This window comes from Drosophila melanogaster, chromosome 2L (genome assembly GCF_000001215.4).
Source record: "Drosophila melanogaster chromosome 2L".
Taxonomy (NCBI): domain Eukaryota; kingdom Metazoa; phylum Arthropoda; class Insecta; order Diptera; family Drosophilidae; genus Drosophila; species Drosophila melanogaster.
The window spans coordinates 6,632,623-6,654,656 of record NT_033779.5 but is presented as its reverse complement, the minus strand read 5'-3'; the positions used below and the strand labels follow the sequence as shown (position 1 = coordinate 6,654,656).

The window sequence follows — 22,034 nt, the reverse complement described above, 5'->3', positions numbered from 1 at the left end:
CCATGCTGATTATTTAAAAATGTTTGTTCAGAGAAAATGAATATTTTTCAATTCCACAGTAAAAACAGCTCACATTGGATTTGTGTTTGTCATTGCGTTTAATTTGTTTCAATTTTCTTGGATATCATTCACCGCTGAGACAGGAGTTTTCTTAGTTGTTCACGAACTCTCCTGAGATCCCTGTTTTGGGGAATCGGTTTGAGAGGTCGTCCCGACCCGCCCCGATCCCACCGTTCGATAATCGTTGATTAATAAATATATTTGAACTAGTTTTGAGTCTAATATACTTGGTAGGACTTGGTTGCACGGGCACACCCTGCTCCTCATACCTCGCTGTAGGGTCGCGATGTCGCGCTGCGTCCCGACGGAACGGGCGGCGGACTTGGGGGCGGACTGAAGTCAGTCTCCGTGTCATTGTAGTTGTACCGACTGTCCGACGGTGATAGCGAGCGATATGTGCGCGGCGAGTGGCTGTAGGAGCCGCGATGCCGGCGACCCCAGCTGCCGCTGTGCCGTCGACGACGGTCCATGCCCCGGTCGTCCTCCTCATCGTCGTCGTAGTCATCGTAGTCGCTGTAGTCTGAGTAACGCTCTCGATCCCGATCGCCGCGACTCGAGGGCGGCGGAGAGCGCATGCGTCCCAGGGGCGGAGGACGTGCCCCTCCCGCTCCAGTTGGAGGCAGGAATGGCGGCGGCAGACCCATGAACGGTGAGAAGGGTGCCGCCAGGAATGGCAGTGGATTTGGCATGTTCAGCAGTGGTGAACCCGGCAAGGGAAGCGGCGATGGAGCCGTTTTCAGTTCCGCCCCCAGCACGGAAGTTCCGTTGGCGGCGATGGCCTCCATTACGCCTGGATCTCCGCCTACTCCTCCTCCGCCGCTGGCCATTGTGGTCAGCTTACGCCTCAGGCTGGCAGCTTCGGCCAACGCTTCTTCGCAACGGCGCTCCGACTGGCGCGCTGCCAGCCAGGACTCATGAGCTCGGTTCTCCAGCGTGCCCATCTGAGCTTTGTGCGAGGCTATCTGGGCCTCGATCTCGGCACGCAGCTCGTCATTCTGAGATCTAAGGCGAAATGGATTTTAACATTTCTTGAAAGCGATAATGCGCGATTTTGACTTACTTCAGAGTTTGGATTTCGTTCTTCATCAGCGTCTGGGTCTCAACTGTGCTGGCATTCTCTCCCTGGTGCTGCAGCCACTTGGTCTCCTGCAGACTAAGTTCTCTGAAATGGTAATTAAGAGATAAAGACTTTCCTCAAATGTGTTTCTTGATAAACTACTTCTTAAGATCGTTCTCCTTCTCCCTGAAGTAGCCGGATAAGACTTCAAGACGCGTCTGGGCTTCTAGCTTATCGCGCTCTGATTGGTTGAAGTCCTGCTTCAGCTGCTCCACATCTTGACTTGACTGCTGCAGCTGACTCTCCAGACGTTGCTTGTGGGCCTCTTCTTGCTCCACCTTCGACTGCAACTCGACCAGCTTCTTATGGACCGCGTTGAGTTCACCGCGTGTCTTGGCCGAGGTAATCAGCTCTTGGACATTGTGGATCGCATCCTTTCCGACTGCCTTCAGGCAATCTTCGAGAGCTTCGATCTTTGCTAGACTGGTCTGCAGATCGCCATGTTCGCGCTCCCACTTGACAGTCAGCTCAACAATCTGATTCTGCAGCTTTTGCATTTCGTAATTTCTGGCTTCCAGTGCCTTGGCCAATTCCGATTCCGTTTCAGCCTGAATTTCCTGAAGACGAGTTTGCAGCTTAGACTTCTCCATCTCCAACTCGTAGTTGTCCTCTTGTAGCGTCTTCAGCTCGCTGTTGAGCCGAGTCGTGGCCTCCGTAAACGTATACTGCAGTTCGCTGTTCTCCCTACTTTTCTCGGCCAGACTGTTGTTGATTTCGATGATGATCTCTGCAAAAGTTATGGAGTTAGAATCTGCATTGAACAGGAAACTGCTTTGGATACTAAATGGTTAAATAAGTAGTCATCAAAAAGTCACATTAGTATAAGTATTAATCAACGGCGGTTCCTCACTTTCTTGGTCATTAAGCTGTCGCTGCAGTTCGTCGACGGTGCTCATGAAAGCCTCATCGCCATTCTGACCGTTAAGGACTTCGGACAGCATCTTGTTGAGCTCCAGGCCAGCCTCAGCCGCGTTATCCAGATCCTTGTAAAGAGATCCTTGTAAGCGTTTATTTGATTAAATAATATGGACCTACCCTTTCTAATGAGCCAACCTGTTCCTGCAGCTTAGCCTTCTCGTACAGCTCAGATTCAAGTTGCTTCTTGAGATCGGCCACCATGTCGTTTGAGCCGAAGGAATTGTCCTCAATGCTGGCCAACTTTGTTCGCGTAGTCATCAGGTCGTGTTTGATGATCAGGTTCTCCTTGTGGGAGGCCAACAGACTGCGCTCCAAATGGTTCAGCTTCGAAAGAAGCGCTCCCTCCTGACTACTATTGCAGAAGCAGTAGTATGCAAACATGAAGAACAAGGAAGAAATCGCGGCGATAACCACGCAAAGTAAAAGTTGGCTGTGGTCAACCAGCTTGTCGGCCATTACTTCAACAAAATTATCAAGAGATATAGAGCGATGACAGTGCTCATCTTTGGCTTGAAACCGGGCACAATATCCATCCACATCGGCAGGAGCAAAGTCTGGAATATGTAAAAAAAAAGGTATAGTATGTAACAAAACCGGACCGGATATTCTCTCTAATTTCTGAAGAATCGTATGGTAATAATGATTTAGTAAATGAATAAGCATCACCTTCCGCCTTCCTTTGAGAAGGTGGCACTTCAGGCCTTCCTGGATAGAGGATTCTATGCAATTCATCGCTGCTATCTGCTGGATCACTCTGAGGATCCTTTCCGATAAAATTGTTTACGGTGTCGACAATTGTGGCAAAGAGACCAAAGCCTGCGGCGTCCTCCTTGATAGGTACTTCCGACACGGGGCTAGCCGTCGCTGGCAGAGCTACAGGCTCCACGTAACCAACTCCCTCACGATGGTTATCCGTTTGGGATGCTTCTGTGGTCTCCTCCTGGACTGCTGCGTACGGTGATTCGGCGTCAGGCGTTGGAGTTGTATGTGATGCAGTCGATGGATGATTAAAGGCACTTTCTGTATGATGATGGTGCTGCTGATATTGCTCTGGCTGCTGCCTATTGTTGTTATCAACGATTTCGTTGGACTGCGAATCCACAGAGTCATTAAGCTGCTGCATGTTGGCTTCCTGAACGCTCAGTTGTGGCTCCGCTTCCTCACTTGAGCGCTGCAGCTGCTCTGATTCTTCGTGTAACCTTTTCTGTTTCTCGGCTTCTTCGAGTAACCTTTTATTCAGCTCAGCTTCCTCTTGCAATCTCTTCTGCTGCTCCGCTTCCTCTTGTAACCTTTTCTGTTGCTCGGCTTCTTCGAGTAACCTTTTATTCAGCGCAGCTTCCTCTTGCAACCTCTTCTGCTGATCCGCTTCCTCTTGTAAACGCTTTTGCTCCTCCGCCTCTGCAACTAGTCTCTGTTTTTCCTGTTCCTCCTGCAATTGCTTGTAATAATTATTGGGATTCTCAAAGTTCTTCTTTTCAAAGAGGGGCGGCAGACCAACAGGATCTGCTTTCTGTGGTGCCTCTTCAACGACAGGAGCGGGAGTGGTTGAACTGATTACTGACTCAGATGGCGCTTTTATTTCCGCATCAGATTGAGCAACAATAGGTTCGGTAGGGTTAACTGTTGCAGGCTTTGCTTGGATTTTAGCTGAAACCGGAACTATTTCTTCATTAATTTTATCTTCGACAATCGTTCGTGGTGGCTCAGCCACAGTTTCGGTGACCTCCTCAACTGGCAGAGGATCTGACGACTTTAATTCCACGGCTGCATCCAGTACCTGCTTCGGAAATTCCTTCTGATCAATTTGCTCTTCGAGTGCCGTCACATTTAAGGTCTCAGTGGGTAAGGAAGAATCTTCCTGCTTGGAGACTTCCATTTCTGCATGCTTTTCTTTAGTCTCATCCTTTGAATCCTCCACTTTATCTGTTTTCTTCAGTTGCGCGACCGAAAGTGGTTTCAGTTCAATCGATTCGTTAATTGATTTGTTATCGTTTGCTATCTCTACGATCGATTCGTTATCTTGACTACCTTGTTGGGAGTCGTCATCTGTCTCGTCATCCCCGTAATCGAAATCGTCAGCGTCTTCCAGTTCAGCGTTGATAGCCTGGGGCAGTGGGGGAGGTTTCTCAGCTTCTGTGGCAGGTTGCTGTGCTTTTGGCTCTTCCTGCAATTTAATGGCCTCCGAATTTAATGCCTGTGGCTCTTTCGTATCAACAACTGTCGAGTCGAGATTTGTTGCTTCTTGGGGGTCTGCTGCCGTCTCTGGAACAATGCTACCTTCCGTTGTAGCTGCAATGGCCTCCAGGGGAAGCTCAGTTCCTTCTATAACCTGCACTTGGGCCTTGGAAGCCGCAGTAGGATCAGGAACCTGCTGATCCTGCAGCTTGTCGTGCTCAACCACTATTGAATCAACGGCTATCTCAAGTGGTGACGTTGTAGTCGTTGCCAGATCATCGGTTGACTCAGAGGCGTTAAGAACAGGCTGCACTGTCGTCTCGACGCTCTGAACTGGTGTCTCCACTGACTGCACTGGACTACCAGGTCCCACCACTGGCACCTCGTACAATAGATCCTTATCCCGGACGAGGATCTTCTTTTCCATGATAAAGTCCTTATTGGCATAGCCGCGCCGCCCATTGATGTCCACACCCCACAGTTGCATATTGGAACCGGCGCTCTTGGACAGGACGCGGATGGGGGAGTTGATTTTGAAGGATATCAGCCCCTCACCACCAATGGCGTAGGTGATTTTGGCAATGCCCATCGAAATGATTTCTGCAAGCATAAACCAGACAAACGCAAAATTAATTATGCAATTTTAAGAGACATGGCTGTGCCGGAGGTCCAAGGCTGACTTGTCTGGCCATAGATTACAACTTACGTTCACATTTCGGGTCGGCGCACAGTCGCTTGTCGGAGAGAGTCGCAGCCCACGTCAAAGTTGGAAGACAGCAGATCAACAGGCCCAGGACCAGGGCCAAATCACTCAGCTGGGGCTGCATTGTTGCTTTCTCGTTGGTCAGCCGCATTTTGCATTGTTTTCGGGGCGCAGTGGTCGTGTGAAATCAACTTATTTCGCTGCAGCTACTAATTTTTTGTGTATAAAAATGGGTTCACTTTCAGCTGAGTTGGCTTTTCATTCGTGTGACCGTACTGGGTGCGCCAAGGAATGCTGTGTGGCCTCAGAAAAATACCGAAATAGGAAAGGGGCATTTCGGGTCTGTTTCAACTATTCCACAGATATGATTTATTATCAAATCTTATTGCTGTATTTAATGGCCTTTGAAATTTATATGTTTTAAATACATTCTGTTTAAGTTATCTGAATTCTAGTTCACAGTATCTGCTATCTTTTTCGACTCAGTGCGAATGCCATATACTATGCGCGCCAGATAGCGTTGTGCGAAATAACTCAGATATAGAGAACTTGGAGCAGTTGGTAACACTGGCCAGAGCTCGTAAATTGTTTCGCCAGTTTCGCGGCTCCATCGGAGGAAATTTTGTAAACCCAGTAACTAAATTTGAGTGCGAAGTAAGCCTCTTCACTTTGAATAATCCTAATGCTCGGTTTCGGAACGCTCTGAGTGCTGCAGTGGGTGGCAAACGACAGGACTATGTGCGTGTGTGTGGCTGGAAAACTTCAGCAGTGACCTTGAAAATTGAAGTTTGTTTTTTTTTTCCTTTATGCACTTCACCCGAAAATGTAACGCGCAAAATTTGGGCTAGCTTTTTAGAAAAAAGTCGCCGGTGTCCAACAAAGTACTCAGTGAAAGCTGGCGTATTGGATTCCAATTTATTATTACCTTACGAAGTGTACGGAAAAAGGTTTCCTCTGACATCATATTGTGGAATTCAGAGAGCGATTAAGAGAGCAGCGGATAACTTTGTGTGATATGCCCGATAATGTAGCCTTAAAACCAATAACTTGTGCAGTTTATAATTAAGATGCTAATTTAAGTGAAAATCCGGGAGCATGTGTACAGAAACTTATTGTTTTGATGTTGTATGTTGCTTGCGATTTAAGGGAGTGTGAGCGAGAGGGTGCGTGAAAAGAGCACACGTGGAGGGGTTGCCAGATCGTCGGCAGAGTTTAAAATGGCTTACACGTCGCCAATTCAAAAAATTTTTAAAGAACTAAAACTATAATAGGGCTATTATTTTTAGCTCAGTTTTAATTCAATCACTTTTATTAATTATAATAATCAATGTCCAGTTATTGGAAAAACGGTCTTGCTTCAGAATATGCTTGTTTTGAAATTATTGGTGTTAACGTATTTCGATCGTAATTCGTAATTTCATGAAATTCAAGAATTCTAACTTAGCATAAACAGTCCTTTATCACAAACCTGCGTGCGGGCAGTCTGGCAACACCGCCCGTTGGACACAGCATGAAAATGCGCAACTCAGTTTCTATTTCTATCTTTCGCATTTTCAACGTCTTTGTGATCGGTTGTTGTTGGGTCGCGGATGCCTAATGGTCGATAGCTGCACGCTATGCTGAATGGAGCGCGGTTCTGTTAAATGCCCTATAAAACGCCACATAAACTGATTGGCTGCACAAAGAGTAATCCTTCGCCAAAAGTTGTATAACAAAAAAAAGAAGAGATTTGGGTGCGTGGAAACAAAGTGCGCCAAGCCTTGGTGCGTAAAATCAAATACAAATATCTTGACCGAAACTGATAAAAGTGGAGAGCAAAAGAAACACGGAAATCAAAGAAAAACTTCGCAAAAAACATTAACAACTCAGTAGTCCTCCGACATGCGTGACGTAATTTGTGTATTTATTCTAAAACAAAATTCGAGGAAAAGTGAGCAGTAAGAGCGTGCAATTGTTTGTCCCTTTCGACTGCCTGTGTAATTACCAATTGCAATTTGCCTTTTAATTTGAGTTTTGCATGCAACAGGGCGCGTGTTATTCCCACAAAAATACACACTCACACTTGCACGCAGTACAGCCGCACACACACCCACACTTGCAGAGGCACGTAAACAAAAATGCGAAAAGTGCAGAGGGGAAAAGCGATAACAAACAACAATCGCAAACAATCTGCGACTGGCTTTTCTCGATTTTCCCTCTCCCTCTGGCTCTCTCTTTTGCTTCTCTGGCAATGCAAACGCAAACAAAAACAATAACAATTAGGTAATGTTTTTTATACCATTCTCTTTTGCTCTCTTGCTTCGTGTTTGATAGTGTGCGTTTGCTCTGCGCTTTTTGTCTCTTTTCTTAATATTCCATTTTCTTTTGTTAACATTGCACAGTGGGGTGAAAAGAAATTAGTCGGAAGGGTTAAAGACTGATATTACAGATAATAAATAACACTGTGTTAAAATAAACACGGCTTAACTGTAAATCAAATAAAAAAAGTGAGAAGTGAGAAAAGTGAAGCAGTTACATTCATTACATTACAGAATGATGTACAGTTTTGGACCAACTGTGGCTGGGCCCACTGTGCGTTCGAAACGGCGGAAATTTTTGAGCGGAAAATTTTTTGTGTTTTGTAAAACTGGCCCCTGCTGATTACTCGATGCGTTTGACAAATTCGAACATTACTTTGTAGGCGAGCGGCATACAAATCGCTTTGAAATTAATTTGCTTTTGATATTCAATTTGTAGTGTTGAAATAAAAAAGAATAATACATTAAAGCATTCGAAAATGTAAACGGGAAGCGCACGTTTGAAGCACAAACAACAAAAGTAACAAAAAAATACGAATAAAATACGATACCAAATCGTGTTGGTGTGTGTAAATAAAGTGTATTTAAATGTAAAACATAACAAAACAAAACCAAAACAAAAAAAAAAAGAAAAATAACTACGAGTTCGAGATATTCTGCAAACTTGAAAAGCGACAAACTTGAAAACGACAGCGGCAACTGAAAACGCTTTGCAACAATGCTGCACAACAATCGCGACATTGCAGAGCCAAACACAACAACAACAGCAGCAACAGCTACCCCAATCACAACAACAACTGCAGCAGCAGCAACAACAGAAGGCAATGGAACGGAGCCAACAATTGCCACGCACCTTGCAACAACATCTGCTGCTGCAGCAAAGACATCAGCTGGCGTAGGGGAAACAAGTGCAACAGCTGAGGGTCAAACACCAGCAACAACAACAACAGCAGCTGTGGCAGAGCGAACGAAATTAGCACAAACAGCTGATGCGACTGCTGCGCCGATCGTTGATGCGACTGCTGCTGCGGCTGCAGCTACTGAAGCGACCGCATTCGATGCTCAGATGCGAACGCAGCAACGACACAAGATCAAGATATACCACGATGCCAAGCAGACGGCCGTGTGGCGCACCGATTCGCTGGCCTCCAATCCCAGCTCGACCATCTGCCCGGATTTCGTCAGTTCGGGATCAGGAGGTGTTGCAGGTGGTGTCGGTGGCACTGTCGCTGGCGGAGGAGTCACTGGAGCCCTGGGCCTGCCCCCCAGGGGCATCATCCTGTCGACGGCGCCCAGCCTCCTGCAGCGAAAATCATCGGACAGCTCGCTCACCTCGTCCATTGCGCGACGCGTCTCGTTTCCGGATAACCAGCTGGTCACCGGCTACCTGGAGCCGGCCAATCCTTGGAAGCAAGGTGAGTTTTGTCATGACAATTTATTTTTTTAATTTAATTTTGGGGTAGTGATATGGCATATCACATTTTGATGACCCATGCGGATCATATTTAAACTAGAGTGACGAAATTCTTAGCTCGCTAAAGTGCTTACTAAGAAGCTGAACGATTGAGCTAAAGTTCCATATTGTTGGTAGGAACAAAATTCCAATTTATCTGTTTCTAAATATAGAAACACCTGGTTGCGCCTCTACATCATTAGAATGGGCTTTCCGGGTAATTGCAGTTAGATTTCTTCCGGGCTTGCAGTATTTGCTCACTGTTCAGTTGACAATTTGTCATTCTGTAGACCCACTGGGATTCCGTGCTTTCGATCTTATCGTAGGCGATAAAACTCGGTCAAACACGGAAGTCAAATTCGACTCGATTCGAGACACATTCGCTTCACTTCCTGTGAATTTTATTCAATTAAACAGCAGTAGATTTGCTTCCCATTGTGCTGCGGGTGTGAAAAGGATCCGAGAGATCTGTCAGCTAATTTCAAATGGTTGCCAAGTCGGCGAAATGCGCAGAAACATTTATTTACCAGCTGCGCAAAGTGAACAGAGAAAAGCGCTGCATCCGACAGATGCGTTCTACAAACTATTTGCTACTCGAGCGAAGGGAAATTGTTCTGTTGCTAAGCCCAAGGAAATTGCATATTCCATTTGGGAAATGAAACAGTGGGGTGCTGATTAAGAGATTAATAAAACAAATTAATTAACGTGACAGCGCAACAGGTTTCTCGCCTGCAAAGATACATAGATACACATCTTATTTAATATGATGTAAGAGTTTCCTATGCCTAATCTATTTTCACATCTAGAAGCATACTTCCATTACTTATTATTTATAACAAACATATATTAGCTATAGCTATACGAATGATAAAAGACAAGCATTCTCAGTTTATGCCAATACAATAAACTACGTATAAACATTCTTCAGCGGCGTGAAATGCTGATTTTGCTAAATCGCAAATTGCTTTGTTTTTAAAAGTTTTTAATTTGTTTTCAATTCCCGGCGATGAACAATTTTTGTGTATGCTATTCCTGCTTTTGAGTTTCCTTTGATTTTGTTATTTGTTATTTTCACGTCAGCGATAACAGAAATTACTGATAAGATACGGTTGAGTTCGTTTTTCGTTGTTTCTTTTTTATTGCTTTTACTCTCCAGTTCGCTTCGCGTTCCTCACATGTTTTATTATTATTTTATTATTTGTTCGCTGTTTCTTTTGCCCGGCATTGCGTTTCTTTTTGCCTTTGCCTCTGTTTCTGTTTCTGGTTTTTGCTTTGCTCTCTTTTGCTCCGTTTTAAGTTTGCCTTGGACGCTAATCGTGGGCTCCACTTTGCGCTCCCCATTCGTCTCGTCGGCGTGTCTGAGTGTATGTAAATGTATGTAACACTACTTTGTGTGTGATGTCATCGTTGTCGCTAAAACAAAAGCGCCAAAAGAACAACGAGAAGCCCCAGGAAAACAACATTATGACAGACGTGAGGCATTCTGGATGCGAAGAATGAAAGTGCCAGCCGCCACAGAGAGTACAATTGTGTAAATAGAAATTCCATCCACTTTCCGGGTTCGTTTATCACAGAAAGGTCCGTTCCCAGTAAATAACCTCGATTCGAGGCGCAAACTAGGCCACACAAACATGACTTGGTCGCGAATAGGATACTTATTAAAGCGGCGATTTTATTCATATGATATGCACATTTTATTAGATATTTACTTATTGTTAAGTAAAGCAAAATCACTTTCCGGGCTTACGAGATAAGAATCGTGTGAAGAACGCACATTAATACATACACATGTATGTGATCCATTCAGTTACTTAAACATACAAATCTTCAAATCAAAAATTCTCATTAAAATGAATTAAAATTTCAATTGTTGTACATTTTTTCTGTTTTCTTAAGATGTTTTAATGTTAAACCTATCTATCTTGTTTTTTCAAGTTCCTTAAAACTAAAATGTATGCTAATTATTTGGCGAAGTACTTGGTTTATTTCTTAAATACATTCAACACACAGCCAACACAAATAGAAAAAGTAGAAAATCCGTGAGCACGGACTTCGTTGTATTCGGTTTCGAATTTTCATTTGAGCCAAAACTCACGCTCACATGCAAGCGGTCAATGAAATGGCACGAAAGATAATAACTAGAATATCAATTGCTGTGCAAAATGTCACGAGCTCGATTAGTGCACATTGGCGATGTAATTAATTTATGCGAATCGAAAGCAAAAGGGTACAAAGAAAATTAAGAACAAGTAGATATGAGTAAGCTTTTTCGCAAATAACGCAAATGTTTGCATTTAGCCAAAAACGAAACTTGCCTTCGCCACTCGCACGCTTGTTTACAATTTCGGTGCGTGTTTATGGCTGATTTTGGGCGGTTTATTTATTTAATTTACTTTTCTGCCCAGAGCTATTGAGACGCTTATCTTCTTAAGAAACAAGAAAAAAACACCTTCGTCTGCTTTTCCCTTAGAATTTCTGGCCGATAATGACAAACGAGCGTCGGTCATGGCATTCAATTTGTCAATTCAAGTCAACGGCAGCGCTTGATATCAATAATCAGATAAGAATGAGAGGCATTGTCAAAAAAAAAAAAAAAACAGGTTGACTGGAATTACAAGCCAACTCGGTTCCCGAATTCAACAGGCTCCGAAACTTCAATATATATTTTATAATCCACTAATTAAGGTCATGTGTTTGCCTTTCGTGCCTTAAATTAATAAAATATAATGCTAAATAAAGTATAAGACATGATATTAAAACCAGTTTGTTTCGCAAGTTTTCTCAATCTAAATTGGTTTTTTCCAAATTTCGTAACTTGCCGTCTTCTATTTATGTATTTTTCTATTATTTGTGACCAACTTGCAGTAAACCAAAATGCAGTCATAAATTTAATGACAGAGCGGCGAGAACAAGATTCCGACATTGTAAATGTTTAGCACTAAATTAACAGCAATTTAATTGGACAATTTTTCCGGTTCTCTTGCCAGAGCTACTCGCTTACTTACTATAGCTTTTCTCTATTCGTACATTCGTACACTTTTCCACTTCTGATGTGAATTTAGTGAGAATCGCCAACGTCAGCAGCAGCAGCAGGCGGCGCACAAGGCACAAAAATCGATGGAATAATAAAATATTGAAATAAACGCAGTCAGACGGCGGCACGCGATTCTACAATACAATGTTTGTGTTGCTTACTCATTTATCAATGCGATCGATAGCGCACGAATCAACAAACAAACATTCTCTAATCCTAGGTATTCGCATATGTCCAACCCCATTTCCCCAGGTATCGATCATTCATGGATTTGTCAACTCCAAAGGCCAATGAGCTCTATTTATTTACCTGTATTGCCGCCATCTATCTTTGTATCTATAACTTGGCTAATTTGGTTGATGATGACAAATAAGCTGGGTAATTTTGCATAAAATTCTCAGGTGGGCTAGGCTTGTTTTTTTGTTTATAGTTTTGTGGTGGTTGGCCGACGTAACAATTAAAAATAGATCAAAAAAAAAAAAAAAAAAAACAATTTAGACAACTAAATATCATATCAAAAGAAAAAGATTTTAGGAATGACAAAGACTACAATGGTTATAATGAATGCTAGATAAAACTTGTTCGGAAAACACTATAAATAACAAAAGGCTTATTTTGCTATTAAAGTATAGTTAATATACACCGATGTTTTTGTTTATTTATTTGGTAGATTGTTTATGATTTACTGATGCTCCTTGGAAATGGCATATATTTTATATTTCTTGTGTTTATATAATGCCTCGTATCTCATCCGCTGACCGTTGACCCATAAAGCCAAGTGTCCAATACTAATGTGATTGGCTTGAATCATTCTTATTTATAGTTAAAAATGCACAACAAATCCAAAAGAGACCATACACTTGGTCGTCACATTGTCTGCTGCTTGGTCGTAAGAGAATTGGTAATAATTCAGATTTTGAATTATTCTACTCAACGCTAATGAATCACTTAACAGATGTTGGGTCTCAAGGCAGCCTCGGTTTGGCGGAGGTGGACGGAAGGAACTATTATATAGATGAAATAGAACTGAAGCACTTTTGAATGCCTGCCAAGATTGAAAATCTTTCGGAATCGGCGAACAGATTTCGCGACAAAAACTCGCATCTCTCCTCCCATTGCCCGCCAGTGTGTTGGCATCCGAGTTTGTGGCAGATCTAAAACGAATCGTTTAATTGCCGATGTGCCGCGATAATGCAATGATAGATTAAATTGTTTACGTTTTTCATAAGAACCTACGCTTGTCTGGGTGGAGGTGTGCTGCCAACTATTTATAAGAAAGGTGGACTTGGCATTTGGCACAATGTTCTTGCGCTTAGTTCGCAGCAAACTTGCAGTAGTAACCTACAGTTCCCAGGAAAACAGACTATATGAATGTGTACTAAATTTAATTATTAAATTTCTGACGAGCACCGCTCATCATCGACCCGTATATTTATGTATTTATCACATCAAAAGCTGTTTATAAGAGTTCCTGTTGTTGGCCATGAGCTGTCATCAAAGAGCAGACTATGCGGATTCTGAATTTTTGTTTGCCCCAATGAAAGAGGCGCAACGCAAATGAGTTGCAAATTACAAGTTCACGATTTTGTGTCAACCAGCCCCGCTGGAAAAAAAAGCAAATCGTTTGGAAATTGCCGCCGCAATTCTATTTAATTTTTTTTTTTTTTTACTTTGTGTAGACGGACAATTTGTCTATTGCCGACGCCGGCAATTGTCGATGATCATGTCACCATGGATGCTGGAAGTGGGTTATGATGTTCGGGGTAGGGAGCCAAGCAAGCACTCGCACGCGCCACATGTTTTAGTTATCTGTCGTATTTGACCAAATATAATATATTTGTTGCCTTTTGAAGTGGCGACACTTGAGTGGCCAGAACAGAAGAACTGACTCGAATACTTGTCGATTTTTTATCGATATGAATATGTTGATATCTGTATATTAACTAAGTGATTTATCCCTTTCAGTATACCTCGTGAAGAGCAGCTCCGAGATTGTCGATCAGTATCAGCAGTCGTGTAAGAAGCACAACACCCAGCCATTAGAGAGCGTAGTGGATCACCTGAGGACCCTGGATCTGAACCAAGCGCGGCAGCCTTTACTTCCTCTTAAAGCGAAAGAATTAACCGCCAACGATTGCGAAGCGCTCGAGGAGATTTTCAAACGGGTAAGATGGAACATCCAGCTTCGGACTTTGATTAGTAAAACGCCAATATTAACTTGCAGATACAATACACATGCATCGATCTGTCCGAGTGCACGCTGGACGAGAGCAGTTTAATGGCCCTCTTCCAGATGATCGAATACTATGAAGCTGCCAATGAGCTGGACATTTCCTACAACAAGGCGGAGATGACAAAGCGCTGCTGGGAACTGTGTGCTTACATGGTGGAGCGCAGCCAAGAGCTGCAGCTGCTCAACGCCGAGAGCAATCCGATAACAAAGTTGGGTGCCGACAGTCTTGGGCGGGCCCTCGGTTCATCCAACCTGCACACATTAAAGCTGGAGCACTGCGGCCTCAGGGGAGCGCCACTCGTCAATTTATGTAAGTCAGTCGGTTTGGTTACGTTTGGGAATAGCGATTTGTGATAAGATCAACACGAAGATATAAGATAGACAAATGCAACGAAACCTAAGATGTAATCAATATTTAAATACTTCCGAAATTGTATTTATTATATTTTAGTGTCGTTTGCAGGCCGTGGTCTTTATCAAAACAAAAGGCTCAAGGAGCTGTGGGTGGGGTACAACGACTTGGACTGTGTAGATGCCCAGCACATAGCAGACATGCTGCGCTACAACCATAGCTTGGAGCTAATCGACATTAGCAATAATAACATTAGGAACGAGGGTGTCATGTACCTGGTACAAGCCCTAATCCTTCAGTCCACCGAGCTGGAGCGACGAATGGGTGCCTTGAAGCGCACCCGTGCCATTGAGGTGGACGAGTGCGTGTCACCTATGGAAACGGAGCCCCCGGAAGCCATTCCCCCATCCACTAGCTCGACCACCAATCAAGCGAAAGACTTCGTCGATGGTGAGTTACCTGCGCACGAAGCCTCCATTTTAGAGACAACGTCGGAGGAGGCGACATCTACTGATCCAGCGGTAGGTGTTCTTGTGGATTTGGAGAATGATAACGACGACGAAAACACGGAGGACACTGTTCGCACTGTCAGAAACTGCAACCAAAACGGAAGCGGCCAGTCGATGCTGGACAAGCTGCTCTCCATGAATAGCGAAAGCAGCAGCGAAGAGGCGCCCTCAAACATATCCACCGACACCTTGGCAGCCTGCTGCTCCGAGGACATCAGCGAAATCAGCAACGAGATTTATGAACCCAATGCCGTCAAGCAGCCTACAGCAGAAGGCGAAGTCGCTCCGGCCATGATCTCATCCAGCCCGATGGAGTCAGAATCGGTAGCTGTTGCAAGTGCAACCATGGAGCCGCTGTCTCCTGCGCATCAACAACAGCAATGTTCTCAAAACGAACGCAACTTATGTGGTGAATAACTTAATCTTTAAACAGTTAAATCAAACAGCGCTAAATTAGTTCTCTTTTTCAGATATTACTCCCTCAACAGAGGCTAAAACCGTTGAACCCAATGAATCCTGTGTACAGAACAACATCATAAACAACAATAATAATAACAATGCTAACAATTCCCACAACAATACCAATAATAATACAATTCAATTGCCATCGGAAGCAGGAGCATCAGCAATCCTTTCAGTCGTACCACCGCAACTGGATATCGAAAACATTCCAAGTGGTTCCTCGCCAGCGGCTATTTTTGAAGTCACGGCCGAGGAAAGCGACTGTATCAATGGCAGTGCTGTGGCGGGGGCTGCCGGGTCGCGTCCACTTGATGTAAACAAAAACGCCAAGGCTGGAGAAGACTTCGAGGACACGCACAGCACGGACTCGGCGTTCGAGAGCGCATCTGAAGGCGACATAAGTCGCCATCTGCCCGACGAGTTAAGCCGCCTTTCGGTGTTACTGGAGAGCACGCGACTGGATGATATGACGAAAGAGATGTGCGGCATAGAGACGGCTACCATTGCCACGGAGTCAACCGAGTGCCTTCTCGCAGCCCAGGAGGCAGCGACGCTCACACCTACGCCAGTTGTCCCAGCGCTAGAAAAACTTGAAAATGCATTCCCGCCCCCAAAAGTAACCATTGCCGAGGAGTGCCTCCTGAAGGATAAAGAACTTAGTCCCAGTTCCTATCCGTCTCTCAGTCCAGCGCCTACGCCCCCACCACCGTCCACGTCGCCGGGAGGAGCAAGCCTTGGCTTGAGACGCACCGAGTCCAGTTGTGCGTACCTCAATCAGTCCAGTCGCAACCGATCGCAGAGCTCCGATAGCCTGTGCAGCGAGACATCGCTCGACGGCATGAGTAGCGGTGCCAGCAACAACAGTGTCAGCTCTACGGCTTCCGCTGATCCCAAGTTTGCGGAAAAACTAACTAAGAATGACACACTTTCGCGCCGGCAGCTGGCCGAGGCAACACTGGAGGCCAACCGATCGCCTAGCGGACTGAAGGCTCTTACTCTGTGGAATAATAATTTAAGCAAGGACTGCGCACCTGCAGTGGCAGAATTACTGCAGAAGACCATTTCGCTGGAACTGCTTAATATTGGCAAGAATTGTCTCTCCAATGATTTCGTTTCAACCATAAAGGACAGTTTGACGAAAAACACCACTCTGACAACTTTGGGGCTACAGAGTGCCCATCTAAATGCCAAGGGGATAGAGACACTGGCCTCCATCCTTACCTTTGGTGGCAACAGCAAGCTCCAGCGCATTGACATCCGCGACAATAAACTAGAGGTGGAAAGTCTGAATATAATCGCCGAGGTGCTCAAGTCCAATAAGACGCTCACGCAGATCGACATTAACGATGAGCCAAAACGACTGACGGTAAGTTATCTGGCCCCGGAATTGTCCATTAAATCCAAGAGTACCATGCGTGACCATGGTAGAATTTGAGTTTCCATTTCATTCAAACTACATCTTTTGTTAAGCAAATGAAAGTTCGTAAATTCGCAAGTAACATCAATCATAAATTTTGTTGGCATCTATTTGCTTAACAAAAGAGTTTGACATTTTGCCACATTTGTAGCTCTTTACTCTTGATAACCAAATTTTAATGATATTAGAAATATGTTTATTATTTAATGTAAAACCCAAAGTTTCTAGACAAATAATTATTTTGCCAAGAGTAAACAATGCTGCGGCTGGCCGTAGATAAACATATTGTTACCATGACTTAATGCAATATCGTGCTTGGTTTTGGATGGCTGTGTTATTATAGACGTTTTATGCGTTGATAGTTTTGATTTTGAATTTTTAATCAAATCGTTTACATTTGTGGTCACTGCTGTTGCCTCTCTCATCTCCGTTAAAGTTGCCCATAGTGCCGATAGTAAATGTTATACCGCCATCGCCTTTGCCCCAGGAGAGCGTAAGTAAACCCTCACTCAATTTGCTCCTCCAATTCTCTGCCTACTGCCCTCTGTGCTCAACTGCTGCAGTCCTTTGACCACGCTTGGCTTGCATCTGATAACATTGCTAACAACTGAAACGCACTCTGACCACCTGGTTTAAGTAGTTGGCGTAGCCTGAACCCCAGCTAACTTTTCACTTTAGTTTAATTTAAGATTCGTTCGCTTTGATAACAAAAACCAGTTGTCCACTTGCTCAGTTTTAAACCCGAACTCCTTTCGACGTTATACATGTGTTAACTGAGCAATGCCACAACTAACTACTTCAATCAGAAGCAGCTTGACTTCAAATAAAAAATGATCCGCTAGCGAATAGAATTGAAAATTCCCATACTGATTGGTTACTATCCCTCTGTACTCTTATTTCAGATCGGCAGCGATGCGCACTTGGATTACACAAGGGTGCTGGGCACCGTTCGCTCCTTGTGCTCGCGAAATGAGAAGCGGCAAGCCCAGGAGCTGGCGGAGAAGACGGCGAACATGGTCGGCGGCGGCAGCAATGTGGGAGGCAGCCTTCCGGGCATACGGTGTCGCGGCGGTTACTACTTGGGCTCGCGGAAGATCTCGTTGACCTGCCACAGTCGGCCGATTGTAGACGCGGCTACTGGCACGGTGACTGCAACGTCAACCGCGACCGCTGCAGCAACCGCCCTGCCCACACCGACTGCTCTGTTGGAGGTGAAGCGTGGACCACGTCTCCGCTCTCCGGGACCAAGTCCGCCCACTATATCGCCGTCGTCCTCGCCGAACCGCAGCCGCTTTCACGTTTCACGGGTGGCTGAAGTGGCAAGTCCACTGATCTCGCCGCTGGCCCAGCATCCGCCCCCGCACACGCCACGCTCGGCCAGCAGCTGTATGTCCATACCCACCATTGGATCGCCCAGTGGCAGTCAGAACAGCCTTAATGCCGTTGGGGCCCTGCCGACCTCCAGTTCTCTGCCCGCCATGGCATCTGTTACCTCCTCGACGCAGACGATCAAGCGGCTGTCGGTATCGCCGAGGTCTCGCTTCCACGTGTCTCGCATCTACGAGGATCCCCAGGTGCCGATGGCCAACCGGCAGATGCCGCCGATTACGCCACATACGCCACCAATTGATCTACCACCCACACCTATGCTGAAATCGGCGAGAAAGGCGGTCCTGTTGTCCGAAGCAGTGGAGGCGGCAGCTGCTGCCGTTCCAGTAAGCAGTGTGGTCATTGTAGAGTCCAGCGATAACATCGACGCACACATAAGTACAAAAGCCGTAGAGGTAACCGGGCAAAAGGTTTCTCCGCACCTGACCATATCACCCACCTCAAGTCACTCAAGCTCAACTTCGCCCGGTAGCAGCAGCAGCGGGAGCAGTAGTAATTGTAATGGAAGCACCTCAACTTCCACCGACGTTACAGACTCTGTAGCCTCTTCTGGCCCAGAAGTTCCACAAAGGATCTGTCCCCTGGCCGTGTTCGGCGATAATGACATCACGTTGACCAAGGAATCGGCCGGCGTGGTTGCTCTCTCTGCAGCTGCTGCAGCGAACAATACGAATCCTGTTCTCAAAAGTGAACCAGAGTCGCTGCCACCTGCCGAGCCCGTCAGCAATGCGCCACAGACGCGTGCCCGGAAAACATCGTGGATAGCCAACCCGTCGGCGGTAGACAAGCTGCTTACAATATTCAACATTGGCTCCTCGCCGGAACCCAAGGCTAGTCAAATAAGCCACGTGCCCGCCGCCAACACGATCACAAACAGCTCACAGAGTTAGTTGTTTTTTATGTAATTTATATGTATATACAAAGGGGATAATTCTAGTCATAAAGGAACCATAATATTTGAAGAATTCTCTATAAATGTTCCATTTTAATAATAACTTTGGTATACTTTGCATTGAATTATTTTAAAGCTGCTTACCTCCTGTATAAGTGTTATTAAGGGGATTAAGAATTTAAAGACCCATATTACTAAATTTATTTTATTAATAATTCCTGTAATATGTGCTTTGACAGACGCTACAGCGGCAAGCGTCGTAGGAGGCGACTCCAGTACCATCACCAATTCAAATCCAATTCTTTCGGTTGCGCGGAAAACTGCTCCTGCATCGTGGGCCTCTCTGACCGGTAGCAACATCTCCAACGCCAGCCAAAATACTGCCTCCAGCACGGAGACGGGAAGTTCGTCCTTTCTGGACACAGCCTCTAGACAGCTGAGAGACTTTAGCAAGCAAGTCTTTCGCCAAAACATCTCCTTTAACAACAGCGGTGAACAGGCCACGCCCAGTGCACCTCCGCAAAGTGAGTTGAGCACGGGAACGTCTGCTTCCAGCAGCACAGAGTCGCCATCGCCGCCGGAGTGCAATGCAGCGTACATCCCGCTGAGCCTGAAGCGTCAGTTAAAGGAAAACATTTCGCCGGAGCACACGATCAACGAGGAAACGTTGCACACGCTGCAGAAGCTATCGAGGGCAGAGGATGTGGCGCTGAAGGCGGAGGCAGTCACCGAACTGGGTGACATTGAAATTGTGATGCACAGCGAGGTCGCCGACTGCGTTCTGCCAGAGGATAAACAGCAAGACCAAGAGGAAACAGTTTCAAATGTAGTTTAAAGGGGCCTAGGATCAACTAGATATATTTGGTGCGTAAATATATTGAAATGCGTAACTACATGGAAAGCAAATAATGATGCGAAATGTGAAAACACCCAACTCAAACGATTAAATCTAACACCCACCCAGCATTCCCATGGCTCTCCTTCGTACTGTACCCCACCCGCCTTGAAAAATGGTTAGGAAGTCAAGGATGATAATGATAATGAAAGATTGGGTCTGTCCCAACTTCCCCAACAAAATATGATGAAGTACACAAGTTATTACTAACTTTGTTTTATTTTTGGTTAAATTCATTTTAAGTTTTATAACACAAGAAAATATAAATATATTTTAATTACACCTATATGGCATAGAAATGCAATTCAAATGCTCAATATTCACTTCAAGAAAATTGCTTCCGAAATTAAGAACATGTGGTTCATTATTTTTCGTGTCCTTTTTTTCTGAAGTGAGTACTGACCCTAAAAAGCGGATATACTTTAATGAATGTAAAATGTAAAAACAACATTTTAAATGTACACACATATATTTAAATCATAAAAACCTATTGAAACACTATTTGGCTTAGTGTGCCATTAATAGCTGACTCTTAGAAAGTTGCATAGGGAATAGGGAACAAAAATCGTGTGGATGAAAAATTTGTACTTACCGATTCAAATGAATACTTACTGAAAAATTAACCATAATCAGAATACAGCCACCGGAAACACATTGTTACTTAAGTTAATATTTACTATGCGAAAAGCACTATTGTTACAATTTATTAAGGGAAATTCTCCCGCCATAGGATTACTTAACACCTATGTATAGTGCAATTCATTATTTTAATTTCTTCTCGCTTTCTCAACTCAAATCTAAAGTGCAAACTAAATCGGTTCAACTGAAGTATTACGAATTGGAACAACTTTCAAAACAACTGCTTACATAAATTAGGTACTTAATCAGCTTACGAATTGCCACTTATTTTGTTTGTAATGTAATTAGCCCACCAGCCAAGAATGAAAATAACGAAACGGAAGGAAGTCTTAAGTTCAATGACATTGTGCAATTAATAATCGTACATACTTATTTCACAACCCAAAACTTAACAACGGAAATGAAGCGCAAACGAAAACAAAAGTACCCAAAATAAATCCAATTGATCTCATTATGTGATATTTGTCGTAGTGCCCAAAGCGTTCACTGTACGTGTATCTATAACCAAACCATACCATATGAGTTAAGTACAGGGTGTGTACATTCGAACACTTTTGCTCTAAGTAAACTTGCTCAAGCCATACCCATCAACACCAATGTCTTCCCGGAACCATGCAACTTTTCAAGATGTCAGCCCTTAATGGACCTACCTAAACGTTATAGATACAATTTAAATGCAACACACACACACACACACATATAGATACATATATATTTAATAACATGTAAACATACTTTGATTCATGGAAGATCTTGTAAATACCGCGTGTGTACTCTCTATTGGAAGATGGGGAGTCTAGACGAAGCTACACCGAGCTCCGATATATATATTTTTTTTTTGCTCTTTGTTAACGATTTTTGTTTTTGTTTACTATTTTATTGTTTAATACTTTAAGTGTAACAATATGGATATGTGTATATATCTATATATTATGTACGTATTTAAGTAGTCAAAAGCAAACAAATTTTTCAAATATTTTCCAAAATGTTTCAACGTATCTTCATCAGTTAAGTGGAATTACTTAAAAAATGTACTGTACTTAATTTACAAATAGTTGATATTTCTGGTGCTTACCGGTCGCTAGAAGTTTGCCTTAAACTAGATCCCCGTTTTTTTTGGCCAACTGAATTCACCAGCAAACCAATTAAATAATTTGTTCTTCGCTTAAAAAATTTGTTTTTTTTTGTCAATAGCTATGATTTTATTTAACATTGGCAAGTTTAGTACCTATTTTACATAAAATAAGTTTATAAATTAGAAGAAAAAAACTACTAAACCGAAAAATTTATTGAATAAACATGAAAGTTGTAATGAAACTATAAATGAGTTTAAGTGGGTCACTTTTTAAAATTCTTTGTGTTTGATAAATATTTGCCAAAAGGGGAATATAATTTATATTTCATAAGAGAGGAGTCACCATGCTCCCCGCCTGCTCCATCGTCGCCTCACAATTCCCCAGATAATACGGCTAACGAAAGCAGCGCCATG

General features: G+C 43.9%; 2 protein-coding genes across 11 annotated transcripts; one reads left to right on the top strand and one right to left on the bottom strand.

Moving 5' to 3' along the window:
* Positions 1 to 82: 82 nt before the first annotated feature.
* On the bottom strand, positions 83 to 5,269 carry Tango1 (Transport and Golgi organization 1). Of its 3 annotated transcripts, none has more exons than NM_135214.4 (7): positions 4,977 to 5,269; positions 2,762 to 4,870; positions 2,213 to 2,649; positions 2,028 to 2,160; positions 1,280 to 1,904; positions 1,121 to 1,222; positions 83 to 1,062 (listed from the first exon to the last, which is right to left on the bottom strand). In NM_135214.4, the coding sequence occupies exons 1-7, from the start codon at positions 5,122 to 5,124 to the stop codon at positions 324 to 326; spliced, it is 4,293 nt and encodes a 1,430-aa protein (NP_609058.2). In that variant the 5' UTR covers positions 5,125 to 5,269; the 3' UTR covers positions 83 to 323. The 3 variants fall into 3 exon arrangements, with proteins under 3 accessions (NP_609058.2, NP_001285684.1, NP_723198.2); NM_001298755.1 differs by having other exon boundaries at positions 2,231 to 2,649; NM_164697.3 differs by having other exon boundaries at positions 241 to 1,062.
* Positions 5,270 to 5,542: 273 nt separating this feature from the next.
* On the top strand, positions 5,543 to 21,859 carry CG31635 (uncharacterized protein). Of its 8 annotated transcripts, none has more exons than NM_001273211.1 (9): positions 5,543 to 5,627; positions 7,710 to 8,685; positions 13,723 to 13,922; positions 13,982 to 14,300; positions 14,454 to 15,260; positions 15,322 to 16,679; positions 17,167 to 17,223; positions 17,633 to 19,004; positions 19,251 to 20,108. In NM_001273211.1, the coding sequence occupies exons 2-9, from the start codon at positions 7,989 to 7,991 to the stop codon at positions 19,844 to 19,846; spliced, it is 5,406 nt and encodes a 1,801-aa protein (NP_001260140.1). In that variant the 5' UTR covers positions 5,543 to 5,627; positions 7,710 to 7,988; the 3' UTR covers positions 19,847 to 20,108. The 8 variants fall into 8 exon arrangements, with proteins under 8 accessions (NP_001260140.1, NP_001260139.1, NP_001260136.1 ...); NM_001273206.1 differs by lacking the exon at positions 5,543 to 5,627 and adding an exon at positions 6,512 to 6,736 and having other exon boundaries at positions 14,442 to 15,260; positions 19,251 to 21,859; NM_001273210.1 differs by lacking the exon at positions 17,167 to 17,223 and having other exon boundaries at positions 14,442 to 15,260; positions 19,251 to 21,859.
* The last annotated feature ends 175 nt before the right edge of the window (positions 21,860 to 22,034 follow it).